Source organism: Oncorhynchus tshawytscha, linkage group LG32 (genome assembly GCF_018296145.1).
Source record: "Oncorhynchus tshawytscha isolate Ot180627B linkage group LG32, Otsh_v2.0, whole genome shotgun sequence".
Taxonomy (NCBI): domain Eukaryota; kingdom Metazoa; phylum Chordata; class Actinopteri; order Salmoniformes; family Salmonidae; genus Oncorhynchus; species Oncorhynchus tshawytscha.
In genome coordinates, this window is record NC_056460.1 from 6376365 (window position 1) to 6392920 (window position 16556).

General features: G+C 43.5%; 2 protein-coding genes across 3 annotated transcripts in view; one reads left to right on the forward strand and one right to left on the reverse strand.

Annotated features, from left to right (window-relative positions):
• The first annotated feature begins 5244 nt into the window (after window positions 1-5244).
• Window positions 5245-12175, forward strand: LOC112230394 (G protein-coupled receptor 137Ba). Its single transcript, XM_024396684.2, has 7 exons — window positions 5245-6047; window positions 8306-8355; window positions 8463-8685; window positions 9438-9587; window positions 9800-9928; window positions 10279-10397; window positions 11149-12175. Exons 1-7 carry the CDS (start codon window positions 5589-5591, stop codon window positions 11258-11260), a joined length of 1242 nt encoding a protein of 413 aa, XP_024252452.1. The 5' UTR covers window positions 5245-5588; the 3' UTR covers window positions 11261-12175.
• Window positions 12176-12590: 415 nt separating this feature from the next.
• The window catches only part of LOC112230393 (ERO1-like protein beta), a 34093-nt gene continuing 30127 nt past the window's right edge, over window positions 12591-16556 (reverse strand). For both annotated transcript variants that reach the window (XM_024396682.2, XM_024396683.2), the window contains exons 14-16: window positions 15970-16056; window positions 15105-15238; window positions 12591-14703 (exon numbers count right to left, since the gene is read on the reverse strand). In XM_024396682.2, the coding sequence (XP_024252450.1) occupies window positions 14643-14703; window positions 15105-15238; window positions 15970-16056 (282 nt within the window). In that variant the 3' untranslated portion in view covers window positions 12591-14642. The remainder of the gene's footprint in view (window positions 14704-15104; window positions 15239-15969; window positions 16057-16556) is intronic.

The following is a 16556-nucleotide window of genomic DNA, read 5'->3' on the forward strand; positions in this document are numbered from 1 at the left end:
TTCTCTCTCTCAGGCGGTGGAGCAAATGATGAATACTGTAGGCTTGTGTGCAGAGGCCCGTCGATCGGTTGGACCAAATCCGACTTAACAAGAACAGCCACAGACAAAAAACTCTACGAGGGGTTACTAGAAAGGGCTGTCCCTCAAAACAGTTTGTTATGGGCTTGGGGCCCATGTACGACACACTTGAACTCGCCCTGCAGTCTGAGTGCTTAGCTTACAGAAATGGACCACCTCTATCGTGTATGCAGACAAACTGATCCATGAACCTTATCACCCCAATGAGATCTAGGATCCAAATTCACTGCGTGTCTGCCTTGAAGTTCATAAAACTCCACGAACCCCCTCTCGCACAGTGGATTTCAGAACGATATGTGACCACTTGGTTCCGGTGCTGTCCTTTCAGCACCATGATTCTGAGGGTGCTTACATCGCTTAAAATAACCCTCATCAAGTTCTGTTGCCTACGCCTAATAGTCCAAAATCACTTATTATTATTATTACAAATAGAAAATAGTCTGTTCTCACAATGGTGCTGGTTTAGTAAATTAAGAATAAAGCTGAATCAATGTTTCGCAAGATCACATAATGATTCATTCATATATTACATAACATAATATAATAGCATACAGTATACTGTAGCATAGAGTTCAGGTGGCACTTCGCGCTTCAGCAAACAAAGGAAAGGAGGGGTGCTCAACATCAAGGACAAAAATCACAAGAATGGTTTACAAAGAAAATCATCCAAAAGGACTAATTCGAGGTAAAAAGGAGTTGGAACACTCAACAAAAAAGGCAGAGATTGATTTCTTATTGCTCACTTTAATCCATTGTACAGGATGTGGACAGGTGACTGACGTTTCGACATCAGGCTGATGTCTTCCTCAGTGACCTGACTATTGCACTTAAATCTTATTTATAGCCTAGTGGCTCATTGAGACAAAATTTTAAAAATCATAACAATAATATATTTCAAGGTAAATGGCAAATTATAGTGCATAATAAAAAGAGAAGAAAATCAATCAATCAAATATATTTATAAAGCCCTTTTTACATCAGCAGATGACACAAAGTGCTTATACAGAAAGCCTAAACCCCTAAAACCCCAGCCTAAAACCCCAAACAGCAAACAATGCAGGAAGAACCATAGAGAGAAACCAGGCTCGGAGGGATGGCCAGTTCCCTTCTGGCTGTGCCGGGTGGAGATTATAAGAGTACATGGCCATTAAGGCCAAATCGTTCTTCAAGATGTTCAAATGTTCATAGATGACCAGCAGAGTCAAATAATAATGACACGGGTTGCAGAGGGTGTTTTGGTAATCAAGTGGCTATGTCAAAATATACATAGACACAATCCAGAGACACAGAAAATACTGTAGCATAGTAGGCTTATTATACAGTTGAGGTCTGAAGTTCTTGTTAACAAACTATAGTTTTGGCAAGTGGGTTAGGACATCTACTTTGTGCAGGACAAGTAATTTTTCCAACAATTCCAAAAAAAGCCAGATTACGGTTTGCAACTGCACATGTGGACAAAGGTTGTACTTTTTGGAGAAATGTCCTCTGGTCTGATGAAACAAAAATAGAACTGTTTGGCCATAATGACCATCGTTATGTTTGGAGGAAAAAATGGGAGGCTTGCAAGCCGAAGAACCCCATCCCAACCATGAAACATACAGGGGTGGCAGCATCATGTTTTGGGGGTGCTTTGCTGCAGGTGGGACTGGTGCACATCACAAAATAGCTGGCATCATGAGGAGGAAAATTATGTGGATATATTGAAGCAACATCTCAAGACATCAGTCAGGAAGTTGAAGCTTGGTCACAAATGGGTCTTCCAAATGGACAATGACCCCAAGCATACTTCCAAAGTTGTGGCAAAATGGCTTAAGGACAACAAAGTCAAGGTATTGGAGTGGCCATCACAAAGCCCTGGCATCAATCCCATAGAAAATGTGTGGGCAGAACTGAAAAATAATGTGCAAAGCATGTGCAAGCAAGGAGGCCTACAAACCTGACTCAGTTACAGCAGCTCTGTCAGGAGGAATAGGACAAAATTCACCCAACTTATTGTGGGAATGTTGTGGAAGGCTACCCGAAACATTTGACCCAAGTTAAACAATTTAAAGGCAACGCTACCAAATACTAATTGAGTGTATGTAAACTTCTGACCCACTGGGAATGTTGTGAAAGAAATAGAAGCTGAAATAAATAATTTTCTCAACTATTACTCTTTATCACATTCTTAAAATGAAGTGGTGATCCTAACTGTATGTTATAACAAAAGCACATCCTCAGTAATTTCTTAACTGAAGCTGAAATGTCCAAAGTGCCACCAGGCAGAATATACACATATGAGTGTACAAAATATTGAGTTGCACCCCATTATGCCCTCAGAACAGCCTCAATTCGTTGGGGCATGGACTCGACACGGTGTCAAAAACATTCCACAGGGATGCTGGCCCATGTTGACTCCAATGCTTCCTACAATTGTGTCAAGTTTTCTGGATCTCCTTTGGGTGGTGGACAATTCTTGATACACAAGGGAAACTGTTGAGAGTGAAAAACAAGGCAGCGTTTCAGTTCTTGACACACTTAAGCGGTGCGCCTGGCACCTACTACCATACCCTGTTCAAAGGCACATAAATATTTTGTCTTGGTCCTTCACCCTCTGAATGGCACACGTACAATCCCTGCCTCAATCCCTGCCTCAATCCCTGCCTCATATTTGTAAACAACAGCTGGTGCACGAAATCTAAGGAAGTCTCTAGATTTTGCTCGCCTGAAGTAGAGTATATTGTGATAAATTGCAGGCCACACTACTTGCCTAGAGAGTTTTCAGCTATACTTTTCGTGGCTGTTAATTTACCACCACAGACAGATGCTGGCACTAAGACCGCACTCAGTCAGCTGTATAAGGAAATAAGCAAACAGGTGGCTTCAAACCACTCACCCAGTGGCGTAGTTTATGTGTCGCTGGGGTCAGTTTGTTATATCTGGAGTGGCCTGTGTGAATCTAAGAGACTTTAGGATGACATGATGACTCCTTGCTGTCCCCAAACTTAAATCAGTTCCCCAGGACTACCTGACATGATGACTCCTTGCTGTCCCCAAATTTCTATCAACATGTTAAATGTGCAACCAGAGGAACATCTTGGCCAAAACAATTATAGATCACCTGTACACCTGCCACACAGCAGAGATATCAGCTGATGTACAAAGGGCTATATAAATAAATTTGATTTGATTTGATGGCGCAAAGACTTTAATGCTCTTCCCAAATTTCGCCCAGAGGGAAAACAATCCATTTGGAAAATCCGATTTGGAAAATCCACAAACTCTATCCTCCTGATTCCTGCTTACAAGCTAAAAATTAAAGCAGGAAGCACCAGTGACTCGGCCTATAAAAAAGTGGTCAGATAAAGCAGATGCTAAACTACAGGAGTGATTTGCTATCACAGACTGGAACATGTTCCGGGATTCTTCCGATGGCATTGAGGAGTACACCACATCAGTCACTGGCTTTATCAATAAGTGCATCGAGGATGTCGTCCCCACAGTGACTGTACGTTCATACCCCAACCAGAAGCCATGGATTACAGGCAACATTCGCACTGAACTAAAGGGTAGAGCTGCCACTTTCAAGGCGCGGGACTCTAACCTGGAAGCTTACAAGAAATCCTGCTATGCCCTGCGACGAACCATCAAACAGGCAAAGCGTCAATACAGGGCTAAGATTGAATCACACTACACCGGCTCCGACGCTCGTCTTATGTGGCAGGGCTTGCAAACTATTACAGACTACAACGGGAAGCACAGCTACGAGCTGCCCAGTGACACGAGCCTACCAGATGAGCTAAATCACTTCTATGCTCGCTTTGAGGCAAGCAGCACTGAGGCATGCATGAGAGAATCAGCTGTTCCGGACGACTGTGTGATCGCGCTCTCGTAGCCGACGGGAGTAAGACCTTTAAACAGGTCAACATACACAAGGCTGCGGGGCCAGACGGATTACCAGGTCGTGTGCTCCGGGCATGTGCTGAACAACTGGCAGGTGTCTTCACTGACATTTTCAACATGTCCCTGATTGAGTCTGTAATACCAACATGTTTCAAGCAGACCACCATAGTCCCTGTGCCCAAGAACACAAAGGCAACCTGCCTAAATGACTACAGACCCGTAGCACTCATGTCCGTAGCCATGAAGTGCGTTGAAAGGTTTGTAATGGCTCACATCAACACCATTATCGCAGAAACACAAGACCCACTCCAATTTGGATCAAATGGCTACCTGGACTATTTGCATTTTGTGACCCCTCCCCAAACCCTCTTTTTACATTGCTGCTACTCTCTGTTAATCATATATGCATAGTCACTTTAGCTATACATTCATGTACATACTACCTCAATTGGGCCGAACAACCAGTGCTCCCGCACGTTGGCTAACTGGGCTATCTGCATTGTGTCCCGCCACCCACCAACCCCTCTTTTACGCTACTGCTACTCTCTGTTCATCATATATGCATAGTCACTTTAACCATATCTACATGTACATACTACCTCAATCAGCCTGACTAGCCGGTGTCTGTATGTAGCCTCGCTACTTTTATAGCCTCGCTACTGTATATAGCCTGTCTTTTTACTGTTGTTTTATTTATTTACTTACCTATTGTTCACCTAACACCTTTTTTGCACTATTGTTTAGAGCCTGTAAGTAAGCATTTCACTGTAAGGTCTACACCTGTTGTGTTCGGCGCACGTGACAAATAAACTTTGATTTGATTTGTCTCGAGGCTTAAACATCCTTCTTTAACCAGTCTCCTCCCCTTCATCGATACTGATTGAAGTAGATCTAACAGGTGATATCAATAAGGGATCATATCATAGCTTTCACCTGGATTCACCTGGTCAGTCTATGTCATGTTTTGTACACTCGGTGTATAATAGAATTGTGGGTATATTTGTGGACAAAATTCTTACACAACCAAATGGTTAACTGACATATTCTAAAAGCACCCACCATCACTGATACATCCATTACACAACCTTCAGTGTGGATGGAGGAAATAAGAAATTAGGAGGGGAAAAATGGGGGAGGGGCGACAGAAAGACAGTTGGCACAGACTGCATGATGATGCTGTCTATGACGAAAGAGGGGGATGGGAGCAGATGACAGGTCCCTCCAGCACGTAGTCTAAGGTACAGTCAGTGCACCTATCCCTCGCTCCCTCCCACCTCTCTCTTGCGCTCTCTTTTTCTCGATCCATCTGTACCCTCCCTCCATCCTCTTCAAATGCATCACAGCCTCCTGCCGAGCCCTCGGCCACTGAAACGCTCCGAGCCACGGTCATGTGACATCAGCCTCCAACCACTCTCCAAGGAGCACCGGCAAAAAGAGGGGAGTGTCTCTTTTCCCCCTCTCCTCCCTCCTTTGTCTCCCTCCCTCTCACTGAGTCAGACAGCAGGGTTGTGTGTCTGAAGCAAAGGCTCCATGGAGGAGAGATATCGTCTCTACCAGCAATACATTGCCTGAGAGAGACAGAAGAAAAAAGGATTCCCTTCTTTCTCTCCCTCGTTGAGGAACAGAGGATGAATGGAGAAGCGATGGACATGTCCCTGGAGTCATCATCCCCGGTGGTGGAGCAAGGCACCGTCGGGGGGGTGTCAGCGGCACCAGAACCGGCATCCACAGCAGCAGCCGGTAACGGCTCCCTGCCTCCTCCGCCCACCATGGCCCCGGCCATCCCGCCCTACGTCAAGCTTGGCCTCACCGTGGCCTACACTGTCTTCTACTCGCTCCTCTTTGCCTTCATCTATGCCCAGCTGTGGCTGGTGCTCCGATACCGCCACAAGCGCTTCAGCTACCAGACGGCATTCCTCTTCCTGTGTCTGCTGTGGGCCGCGCTGCGCGCCCTCCTCTTCTCCTTCTACTTCCGTGACTGCGTCACGGCCAACGCGCTGGGTCCCTTCACCTTCTGGCTGCTCTACTGCTTCCCCGTCTGCCTGCAGTTCTTCACGCTAAGCCTCATGAACCTCTACTGCGCCCAGGTGAGGGTGGGCTCCCAGGGGCCACATTGAGGGAATGGGGGGTCTCAGGGGGCCACAAGGCCCAATCTGCCCTTTTTTTTAGTCTCATTGTCTAGGTAGTAGTTCAGAGTATTAATATGAATATACATTGATGTGTGAGTGTTGTGTATACAGAATAGCTGTGGACTGGTATTTCTGATTTTGCTGAAATGGTGGCATCCCCAATAAGGGGGATATACAATCCTATGGGGAAAGCTCCCCTAGAAGAGGTAAGTGGTGGGAGGGGTGTGAAGGCAGTGGGGTGGAGGGGGCATCTCAAGAAAAAGACAGGAGGGTAAAGGTATGAAGGCCCGGCAAAGGAAGATTAGTAACGTTTTCCTTATTTAATAGCTTAGCACAGCCACCTTATTGTGCAATGTGCACACAGCATTTAGAAATTATATATTCATACAACTAGTTATTTACAATATATCATAGCGGGCGTCGTGGTGAGGTGTGGGCAATACGGGTCAGACAAGAAGTCATGCTGCTTTTAGATACACTGAACAAAAATATAAACGCAACATGCAACAATTTGAAAGATTTGACTGAGTTACACTTCATTTAAGGAAATCAGTCAAATGAAATAAATTCAGTGGGCCCTAATCTATGGATTTCACATGACTGGGAGTATATCTGTTGGTCACAAATTCCTTTAAAAAAAAAAGGGACGTGGATGAGAAAACCAGTCTAGTATGACCTCATGCAGTGCGACACATCTTCTTCACATAGAGTTGTTCAGGCTGTTGATTGTGGCCTGTGGATATTGCCCCACTCCTCTTCGATGGTTGTGCAAAGTTGCTGGATATTGGCGGGAACTGGAAACGCTGTCGTATACGTCAGTCCAGAGCATCCCAAACATGCTCAATGGGGTCATTTTCAGCTTTCAGGAATTGTGTACAGATCCTTGCGACATGGGGCCTTCCATGCATTATCATGCTGAAACAGGAGGTGATCGTGGCGGATGAATGGCACGACAACGGGCCTCAGGATCTCGTCTGTGCATTCAAATTGCCATTGATAAAATGCAATTGTGTTAGTTGTTCGTAGCTTATGCCTGCCCATACCATAACCCCACTGCCACCATAGGGCACTCTGTTCACAACTTTGACATCAGCAAACCATTCGCCCACGAGACGTCTGCCATCTGCACGATACAGTTGAAACCGGGATTGTTCCATGAAGAGCACGTGGTCTTCATGGACGTTACACGTGGTCTGCGGTTGTGAGGCAGATTGGATGTGCGGCCAAATTCTCTGAAACGACATTGGAGGCGGCTTATGGTATTATTCAATTCTCTGGCAACAGCTCAGGTGGACATTCCTACAGTCAGCATGCCAACCGCACGCTGTGTTGTTTGACAAAACTGCATATTTTAGAGTGCTCTTTTTATTGTCGACAGCACAAGGTGCACAAGTGTAATTATGATGCTGTTTAATCAGCTTCTTGATATGCCACACCTGTCAGGTGGATGGATTATCTTGGCAAAGGAGAAATGCTCACTAACATGGAGTAAGCAAATTTGTCCACAAAATTTGAGAGAAAAATGCTTTTTCGTGCTAAAGATTTCTGGTATCTTTTATTTCAGCTCATGAAACATGGGACCAACACTTTAGAATGTTGTGTTTATATTTTTGTTCAGTACAGATGATGAATCATTATCAGAGGCACGTAATTAAATGAGATTTTTTTCACATCAGCAGTTGTCACAAAGTGCTTTACAGTTACCCGGCTCAGACCCTAAAGAGCAAGCAAAGCAGAAGCGAAAGCACAGGGCAGGAAAAACTCTCTAGGAGGAAGGAAACCTAAAGAGGAACACGGCTCAAAAGGGGTGGCCCACAATAGAGACTTACACAGCCGTTGTCTGCAGACACCAGCAATCACACACTTGCTTGACATCCTCATGCCCACTGCTCTGTATAGAGAGCAATAATACATATATTGGCAGCATTTGTCTCCCTTCACACATTGCTATTAAAAGATAATACAGTAGGGCCTCACTTGTCTGCTGTTAACATCACGTCATGGTTTTAACTGATAAGAGGCAGTCTACATGGCGAAAAAGGGGTCCAATTTGTTTGTATTTCTTCGGGATCCCTTCAAATGTATCTAATCTGGAGACAGAATTCATTCATGAACTGGTTCTTCAGCTGAGCGGCCACGTTGTTGATTGTTTGTTGTTGTTTTCTTGGGGGAAAATGTCCAAAGTGTAACTTGCTTTCTGATGTCACCCAAAACAGGTTTACTTCAAGGCAAAGTCCAAGTATACCCCAGAGCTCCTTAAATACAAGTAAGTAGACTGGGTTTACCCCTCTCTTCCTGTCCACATACAGGACCCTCACATAGTTCAAAGGCTGTAACTAGAGCCCAGAGATTTATGTATCTTTCCTTCCATAGGCTCCCCCTCTATCTGGTCTTCTTGGCGGTCAGTTTTCTCTTCCTGGTGGTCAACCTGGCCTGTGCCCTGCTGGTTAAGATGACCGCCACCGAGGTCAAGACCATTGTCCTGGTCAGAGTCACCATCAACGATACGCTCTTCGTGCTCTGTGCCATCTCGCTGTCCGTCTGCCTTTACAAGGTGGCTAAGATGTCCCTGGCCAGCATATACCTCGAGTCCAAGGTAGGACCTCAGAACTTGTAGATCAGGGGCTGTATGTATCAAGCATCTCAGAGTAGGATTGCTGATCAAGGATCAGGTCTTGCCTGTCCATGCGATCCTAAATCAGCACTCCTTCTCTGAGACAATTGATACATAAAGCCCCAGACTTCCATTAAGAATGACTAAGTCTGCTTCATGCTTTTCTGAAAGTAGGACACAAAGTTTTCTATTTTATTTAACGTCTTTGTATATATTTTGGAGGTGGGAAAATGTGTGAACTCGGTAGCACTAAACGGTGAACCCTCGTAAATACTAATGCTGATTGGTATCACGTTTCAGGGAAGACCCAGATGCAGACAGTGTCGAAGTAACAAAGGTTTATTACTAGAACAGGGGGCAGGCAAAACGACAGGTCAGGACAGGCAGAGGTCGGTATTCCAGATCAGAGTGCAAACCGTACAGAACGGCAGGCAGAGGTCAATAATCCAGTGAGATGTGACAAGGTACAGAATTGCAGGCAGGCTCAGGGCAGGCAGAATGGTCAAAACCGGGGGAAACTAGAAACAGACAGGAGCGAGGGAAAACGCTGGTAGGCTTGACAAACAAAACGAACTGGCAACAGACAAAGGACATAGGTATAAATACACTGGGGATAATGGGGAAGATGGGTGACACCCGGAGGTGGGTGGAGACAAGCACAAAGACAGGTGAAACAGATCAGGGTGTGACAGATAATAGTTCATGACCATGACCTCCCTCACCATTGGTTGCAGGGAACGTCGGTGTGTCAGGTGACATTGATTGGCGTCCTGGTGGTCCTACTGTACGCATCACGGGCCTGCTACAACCTGGTGGTGCTGGCTCTGACCGACATTGAGACCATCAACTCATTCGACTACGACTGGTACAACGTGTCTGACCAGGTAAGGATGACACGCTATCCCAGACACAGAATTAGGGAGAGAAGAGAGAGAGAGAAAAGAGAAAGTGACAGACAGACACAAACACAGTATATGTGGGACAAAAGTCAAATACATTTCGCCAGACAAAACACAGCCTAACACCAACGATCCACAAATGAGGATCCTCTGGAGGGATAAACACACAAATGCGCACACTCTCTCTCTCTGTGCAGGCTGACTTGAGGTCCACTCTGGGGGACGCTGGTTACATCGTGTTCGGGGTGATCCTCTTTGTCTGGGAACTGCTGCCAACCTCCCTGGTGGTTTTCTTCTTCAGGGTCCGCAGGCTGCCACAGGACAGGGTGAGTGTGTGCTCCGGTGACGAGGAGGAGAAGCTTGGAAATGTTTGAATGATTTGTAAAAACGCTTTCTGTTTACCAGCTAGTTGTTTCAACAGTAAATACCTAATAATTGCATTGCACTTACACTTCGGTTTCATTGAGATTCATTGAAGCTAGCATCACTATTTAAGCTAATACCATTTGACGCCAGTTAGTTACCAATTGTGTTCAATTCTGAGATAAGTACCAGAAAGTGTCCGTTGCTACCACATTTCTTCATGAAAACACCAGGTAAGTACCAGCTTAAACTGGGCTCTTAAATAAAGCGTTACCGATTTCTTTATCTTATTCGGTACGCTCTGTCTTTGCAGAGTGGATCAGGGATCCCAAACCACGTGCTCTCTTCCAGAGGTTACTTCTTTGACAACCCCCGTCGGTACGATAGCGACGATGACCTGGCGTGGAGCATCCCCCCTCAGAACTCAGCAAGGTACAGTAGTGTCAAGACGGGGATAGGTTACTTTCGATTGTGTTTTAGATTTAAAAGATATACTGAAAGAACTACACTGAACCAAAATATAAACGAAACATGTAAAGGGTTGGTTTCATGAACTGAAATAAAAAAGATCCCAGAAATGTTCCATTCGCACAAACCTTATTTCTCTCAAATGTTGTGCACACATTTGTTTACATCCCTGTTAGTGAGCATTTCTCCTTTGCCAAGATAATCCTTCCACTTGACAGGTGTGTCATATCAAGAAGCTGACTAAACAGCATGATCATTACACAGGTGCACCTTTTGCTGGGAGAATTGAATGTTAATTTCTATACCATAAGCCGCCTCTAATGTTGTTTTAGAGAATTTGGCAGTATGTCCAACAGGCCTCATAAATGCAGACCGCGTGTGTGGCGATGGGGTTATGGTATGGGCAGGCATAAGCTACAGAAAACGAACACAATTGCATTTTATCGATGGCAATTTGAATGCACAAAAATGCTTTGAGGTCCATTGTGAGGCCCATTGTTTTTTTTAAGTTATCAGTGACCAACAGATGCATATCTGTATTCCCAGTCATGTGAAATCCTTAGCGATTGGGGCTTAAGGAATTTATTTAAATTGACCGATTTCCTCATATGAAATGTAACACAGTAAAATTTATGAAATTGTTGCATGTTGCGTTTATATTTTTGTTCAGTGTAATAATAGTAACGCAAAGATTTGTTTATCTTTTGTGCCATAGCCTAGTTACAGACTGCTACGACTGGGGCAGCCGCAACAGCAGTTTCACTGTACAAACGGGGACGGACGAACAACGGTTGGCACCAGTGATGGGAGAGCTCCATCCATACTGAGACTTAACAAGTACAGGGTAGGGGGTCAATTCCATTTCAATTCATTCAAATTCAGAATTTTCCAAATTGAAAAGCAAAAAAATGGTATTGACCCTAACTCTGAACCAGTCCACACTGCACTGTACAGCACCGCAATGCACTTTGTAAACTTTGACACTTCTTGACAGCATCTGTATTTTGTCCATCATCAGCCACCGTATTGCATTAGTCACTTAGTTTTGGAACCACTGGTCTACATTATCATTATTTCACTCGGTGCCCCCCTTCCATCATTGGGGAACATCCCGTTAGCCGACATGGGCTAGTTGATCTGGACATTTCTGACAAGTTATAAAATAGCGCTACGGTATTCAATGACTGCCATGACAAGAGGAAAACTGATGATACACTACCCAAAATTGTGCCTTGTGCATTCTACTATAACAACTTTCAAAAGTAAGTTGAAAGCCAGACTGAATCCCTTAAAAATTTTTTTAAAAAACTCTGCATCCCCCTATCAACCACCCCACAGTTTGGGAACCAGCTAGACATTTTTAGAAAGTCATCTAGAAAACCTGTGAAATAAACCCATATTATAAGCTAGCACTAAGTCATGCACAAACATATACATCAAGGTAGTTGACCTTAGACAATATCAATATACTAAAGCCTGTATAGAACAATGACACAAATAAACAAAATCATGTCATATCTATATCCACAGTAAATATGACTATGAACATACATTAATTTATTGGCGGTGTGATGGTGAAAAAGATGGATTCTATATTTCTAACAGGAAGTTTTTAATGTAATGGAGAAAGTTTCACTGATCAGATGCTCTATTTATTTGTCTGCTTTTCTGTCTGTGGATGTATCGTGATCGGTATTGACACATAACCATGAATAAAAGGACATTTGGGGTGTGACACTCAATGTGAGGATATCCTACTGTTCTTGATTTAGTCACTAGATGAAACTGAATTGTACCCCAACATTGTCTACAATTTACTTTATGATAGGAAAGGTCAGAACAAGTCCCAATAACAGAACCCTTTTCATGGTTTATTGGTAAAAATGACTTACAAATATTAAATGAAGCGTATGGAGCAGGTGTATTCAAATTTTACCTTACGAGGTCCAGAGCCTGCTGGTTTTCTATGAATTAATTGCACCCACTTAGTGTCCCAGGTCTAAATCAGTCCCTGATTAAGGGGGAACAATGGTTTTGAGGTCCCGAGTTGAGTTTGAGGGGTATATAGTATACCTTTCTGTTACGGTGAGGTCAAATAGTATTGTTCTGAAAGTGTTTGTACATAATGGATCATGGTACAAATCTGAAAAAGATGCATAAAGATGCAGAAATATTTATTCCTCTGTTCAAATAAATATAATTAAACAAGAATACACATCAATACAGGTGCAACTAATTATATAATCATACAGCTTTGAAAAAAGTTCTGTCATTTTCCTTTTACAAATAGTACAACTTTCTGGGTATTCTGAATGTTACAAAGGCAGAGATAGGAGAAAGCAGAAGAGCGTGGAGATCATTGGAGACAAAATGGTGAATTTCATCCAAGAAAGCAGGCTCAAGCTTTAATGATTTTTTTCAAAACAGTTTTTTGGAACTTTTAAGGCAGACAAGTGGATTGCACAGGACGTTCTGGGGTTTTAGAAAGCATGCGAGGCCCAGACAGACACACACGCTTTTCCTCAAAGATAAAATATTATCTTGTCCATTTCCTTCACTTTAAGCAAAGGAACAGCTTGTTCAATCTCCATAGCATTCACGGCGACATTAGCGTTGCTCTTTATGTTAGCATAAGCACCAGCTAGCTAGCACTTGACTCAAATCCTACTTACTGGACCCCATGTCTACCTTTGTTTGATTGGATCGAGATTTTCTTTTACAAAAATGTGATAAAGTACTACCCAGGTATTGTCTGGCTACCAATAGTTTGATCTTTACACATAAGGCGAACCTCACTTGCAACATTTTCTACCAAATGTTACCGAAGGGGGTGATGATGCACAAACTAAACTTATATGGTGGAAAAACTCAAATGTGCTTTGACATGATAGAAAAGAAAAAAGGCAACATAAAATCTTTGGTCCACATGGTGAAATACCTACTTCAGACAGAAATCAAACATGTATAGTGTGTGGAACGTTTGGGCTGTTTTCCTAAAGAAGTTAAACACGCTTCATGTTATGTTTCCTTGCCACGATACTAACGAGTATCGCCATACTGGTATCGTCCCAGTCCTGAAGGGCATAACAGTATAAAAAGGTTGTGTGACGTTAAATGCCATTACGTGTATCCATTTTGAATTGATTTACATGGCAAGCTCACCAAGTCACCCCAGTGAACTTGACCATCACGGGGGAACAAACCCCCCCTGCTTGTTTCGAGTTGCTTCTACTCACACCATTGGCTACATTCTCCATTATACTTTAACAGTACTCTTCTCCAACATGGCAGCTTCACAGCATGACAGCTTATTTAAGTGAACTATGAAACAAATACTGGCGTGGCTTTTCATTGCCATGGAAACACCTCTTACACATTTGGGATTGCCATCACCCTGGCTAGTCTCGACTTTCATAAAACCAATAAAATAAGAATAAAACACCAGGAACCGTTCTGCCACCAAATAGAATAGGTATGAGAAAAGTAATGCAAGCGTATCGTTGTCAACAGATACCTAATCTGTAAATTGTTCTTTTTTTCACATTTAAATGAGGCTTTATATAATATGTGCAGAAAGACTGGATTGCCAAATGGAGATGTTAAAACACCCCTTAAACAGCACAGTTAAATGCACAGACAAAAGCAAAAGCAGACATAGTCGCTCACATAGACGTTCTTTCAACCGATGCACTAACTCACACAGAGAAAAAGGTTACACCTCTAGGATAGGAAAAAGCAGCTGCGCTTATCAAGTTTATGCTCGTAAAAGTACGGAATGAATTCTAGTTCTCGTTATCCCTAGTTCTCGTTATCATTTAGCTGCAACTGGCGATCAACGACAAAAAAGTATTCTCACACACACACCTTCAATAACACACTCGCACAGACACCCACACTCACTCAAGGATGGGTTTAGCTCACAACTAATATGCCTGACATAGTGTACACTTTCATCCACAAAAGTAGTAACAATGAAAGGAAACAGAGGTACAGATTTCTCAGACTTAGAGTGCCGTTGCTCTCTGGAAAGGAAGAGGAGAGAAGGAGAGTTGTACATAGAGGAAGAAGGAAGGAGGAGGGGATGGGGGTTCAGTGTCGATCCTGAAGTCCCTGAACTTGATCTTATTCTGGGTAGGAATAAGACTATTGCAGTTCCCTCTGGGTTGGCTCCACCTGGTGGCCGGGAGGTGGTAGTGCTGTTGGGGGGTGTTACCTCTTCTCCTTCAGCAAGGCACGGAAACTATGGAGCTGGTGGATGCTTGTGGAGAGCCTAGGGGGAGAAACAGAGAAGGGGGAGAAACAGAGAAGGGGGAGGAGATGGGGAGAGAAAGAGATTGTGAAACTATTTATGACAATGTATGCTATATTTACTAAATGTATGTCATGCTAATAGTAATTTGAAATTGTGAGACAGAGAAAGAGCGAGTGAGAACGAGTTAGATGCTAACATTACTTGAATCACCCGTCATGAGGCCAACTGTGTTCATTACACACCAAAGGGAACAAAACGGACTGAAACGGAAGGACTACCTGGATTTGTCCAGCATGAAATGGTAATTTTCAATTTCCGTTTTAAAACGTTTTCCATTGTGTGCCCTAATGAACACAACCCAGTTTCCAAAGCAGTAGTATCAACCATAAAGACACAATGTGTATAAAAGTGGTATCAACCTCCCAAAGCCATTGAGCAAGGCCACTATCTCCTGGCGTGTCAGCTGGAAACCCTTAGAGGGGCTGTGTTCCGGCAGGTTCTTGATCTCCTTCTCAGAGAAGAGGATCTTCAACGCCGTGCCCAGCCCTTGGGTCTGCAATGGGGGGGTTGGGGGAGCCATGGGTTAATCATGTGAGAAAGCCTGAGATCTCACACACGCCAATCCATGATCCCATGTGGTTTATTGGCAACAAGGTTTCATGAGCGTATAATTTAAATGTTTCTTAATCTTAATTGTGGATAAAACATTGTCGCCCATAAACCACATGGGAGCGTGGATTTCAATGTGCGGAGTGGAGTCTCTTTTTACCTTATGAAAATATTTGATATCCAGCAAATGCTCAGAAACATTGGATGTGGATACTGGTATGTAATATTTAAATGCATCATCAGATCGAACACTGTCCCACGATATAGGGTACAATTCCATATCGTTTCTTCCTCTTGACTGTACTCAAAATCCATTGGTTTTGGTTATTGTCCTAAGGGTATTGTTACTGCTTATAAATGGTGCCCCTGTGTTATGTGCCGGGGTCAATTTGAAATCAGAGAAGTATTCTTTTAGTTAAATCTTCATACATCAAGAATTTAAGATATATTTTCTACAGTATGTATTAAACTGAAGGAAGTTGCACTGTAATTTGCAAATGAACTAAATAACACTGATATGCAGAGAAATGAAAAATTGTCTGACCACATCTACAAATAGCACTGCCTGCCCACTTATTGCATAACAGCTAACTACTGCACAGCAAAGCGGGTAACTACCGCTAAAAATAACCACGTGTCCACAGGAGGCAGGACAAGAGTCCCAAAATGGCATACCTGTAGCTTCCCCCAGAGTCGACATTTACTGCAGCCCACACAGTCCATGATCCGGGAAATGTTTTTAAAATGTAGCCGGAATTCCTCCTGGGAAAACAGGGAGAGAGAGAGAGAGATGGGAATGTTTCAGGCTTTGCTTCCTGTGGGGGTACGAGCTAGGCTCAATGTGGATAAATAGCCTGCAAACACCTGCATTCATTCAGTATAATTTGAACAGATTTAGACAATCAGTGCGGCTGAGGAATCAAACACACATACACTCGCACCAAGTCGGTTGTCATTACCTTAGGTATTATGACTTCATGTCAGCCTTAGAAGATGGCGCTGGAGGGGATGGCTGCCGTTTTATGGGCTCTTAAACAACATTGTATTTGTTTGTAACTTATTTTGTACATAATGTTGCTGCTACCGTCTCTTATGACCGAAAAGAGCTTCTGGACATCAGAACAGCGATTACTCACCTTGAACTGGACAAATCATTTTTCTTGAATGAGTCAGACGAGAGGGATTTACTCCAGACACCTGAACAGGCCCTCATCCCCATCATTCACAGGAGAAAGAGACTAAGGTATCGCGGAAGGAGATCG

Coding starts and splice junctions, on each gene's coding strand:
- LOC112230394 (XM_024396684.2), top strand. CDS start 5,589: ATGAATGGAGAAGCGATGGACATGTCCCTGGAGTCATCATCCCCGGTG. Junction 9,929..10,278: donor GCAGGCTGCCACAGGACAGG/GTGAGTGTGTGC, acceptor CTGTCTTTGCAG/AGTGGATCAGGGATCCCAAA. Junction 10,398..11,148: donor CCCCCTCAGAACTCAGCAAG/GTACAGTAGTGT, acceptor TTTGTGCCATAG/CCTAGTTACAGACTGCTACG.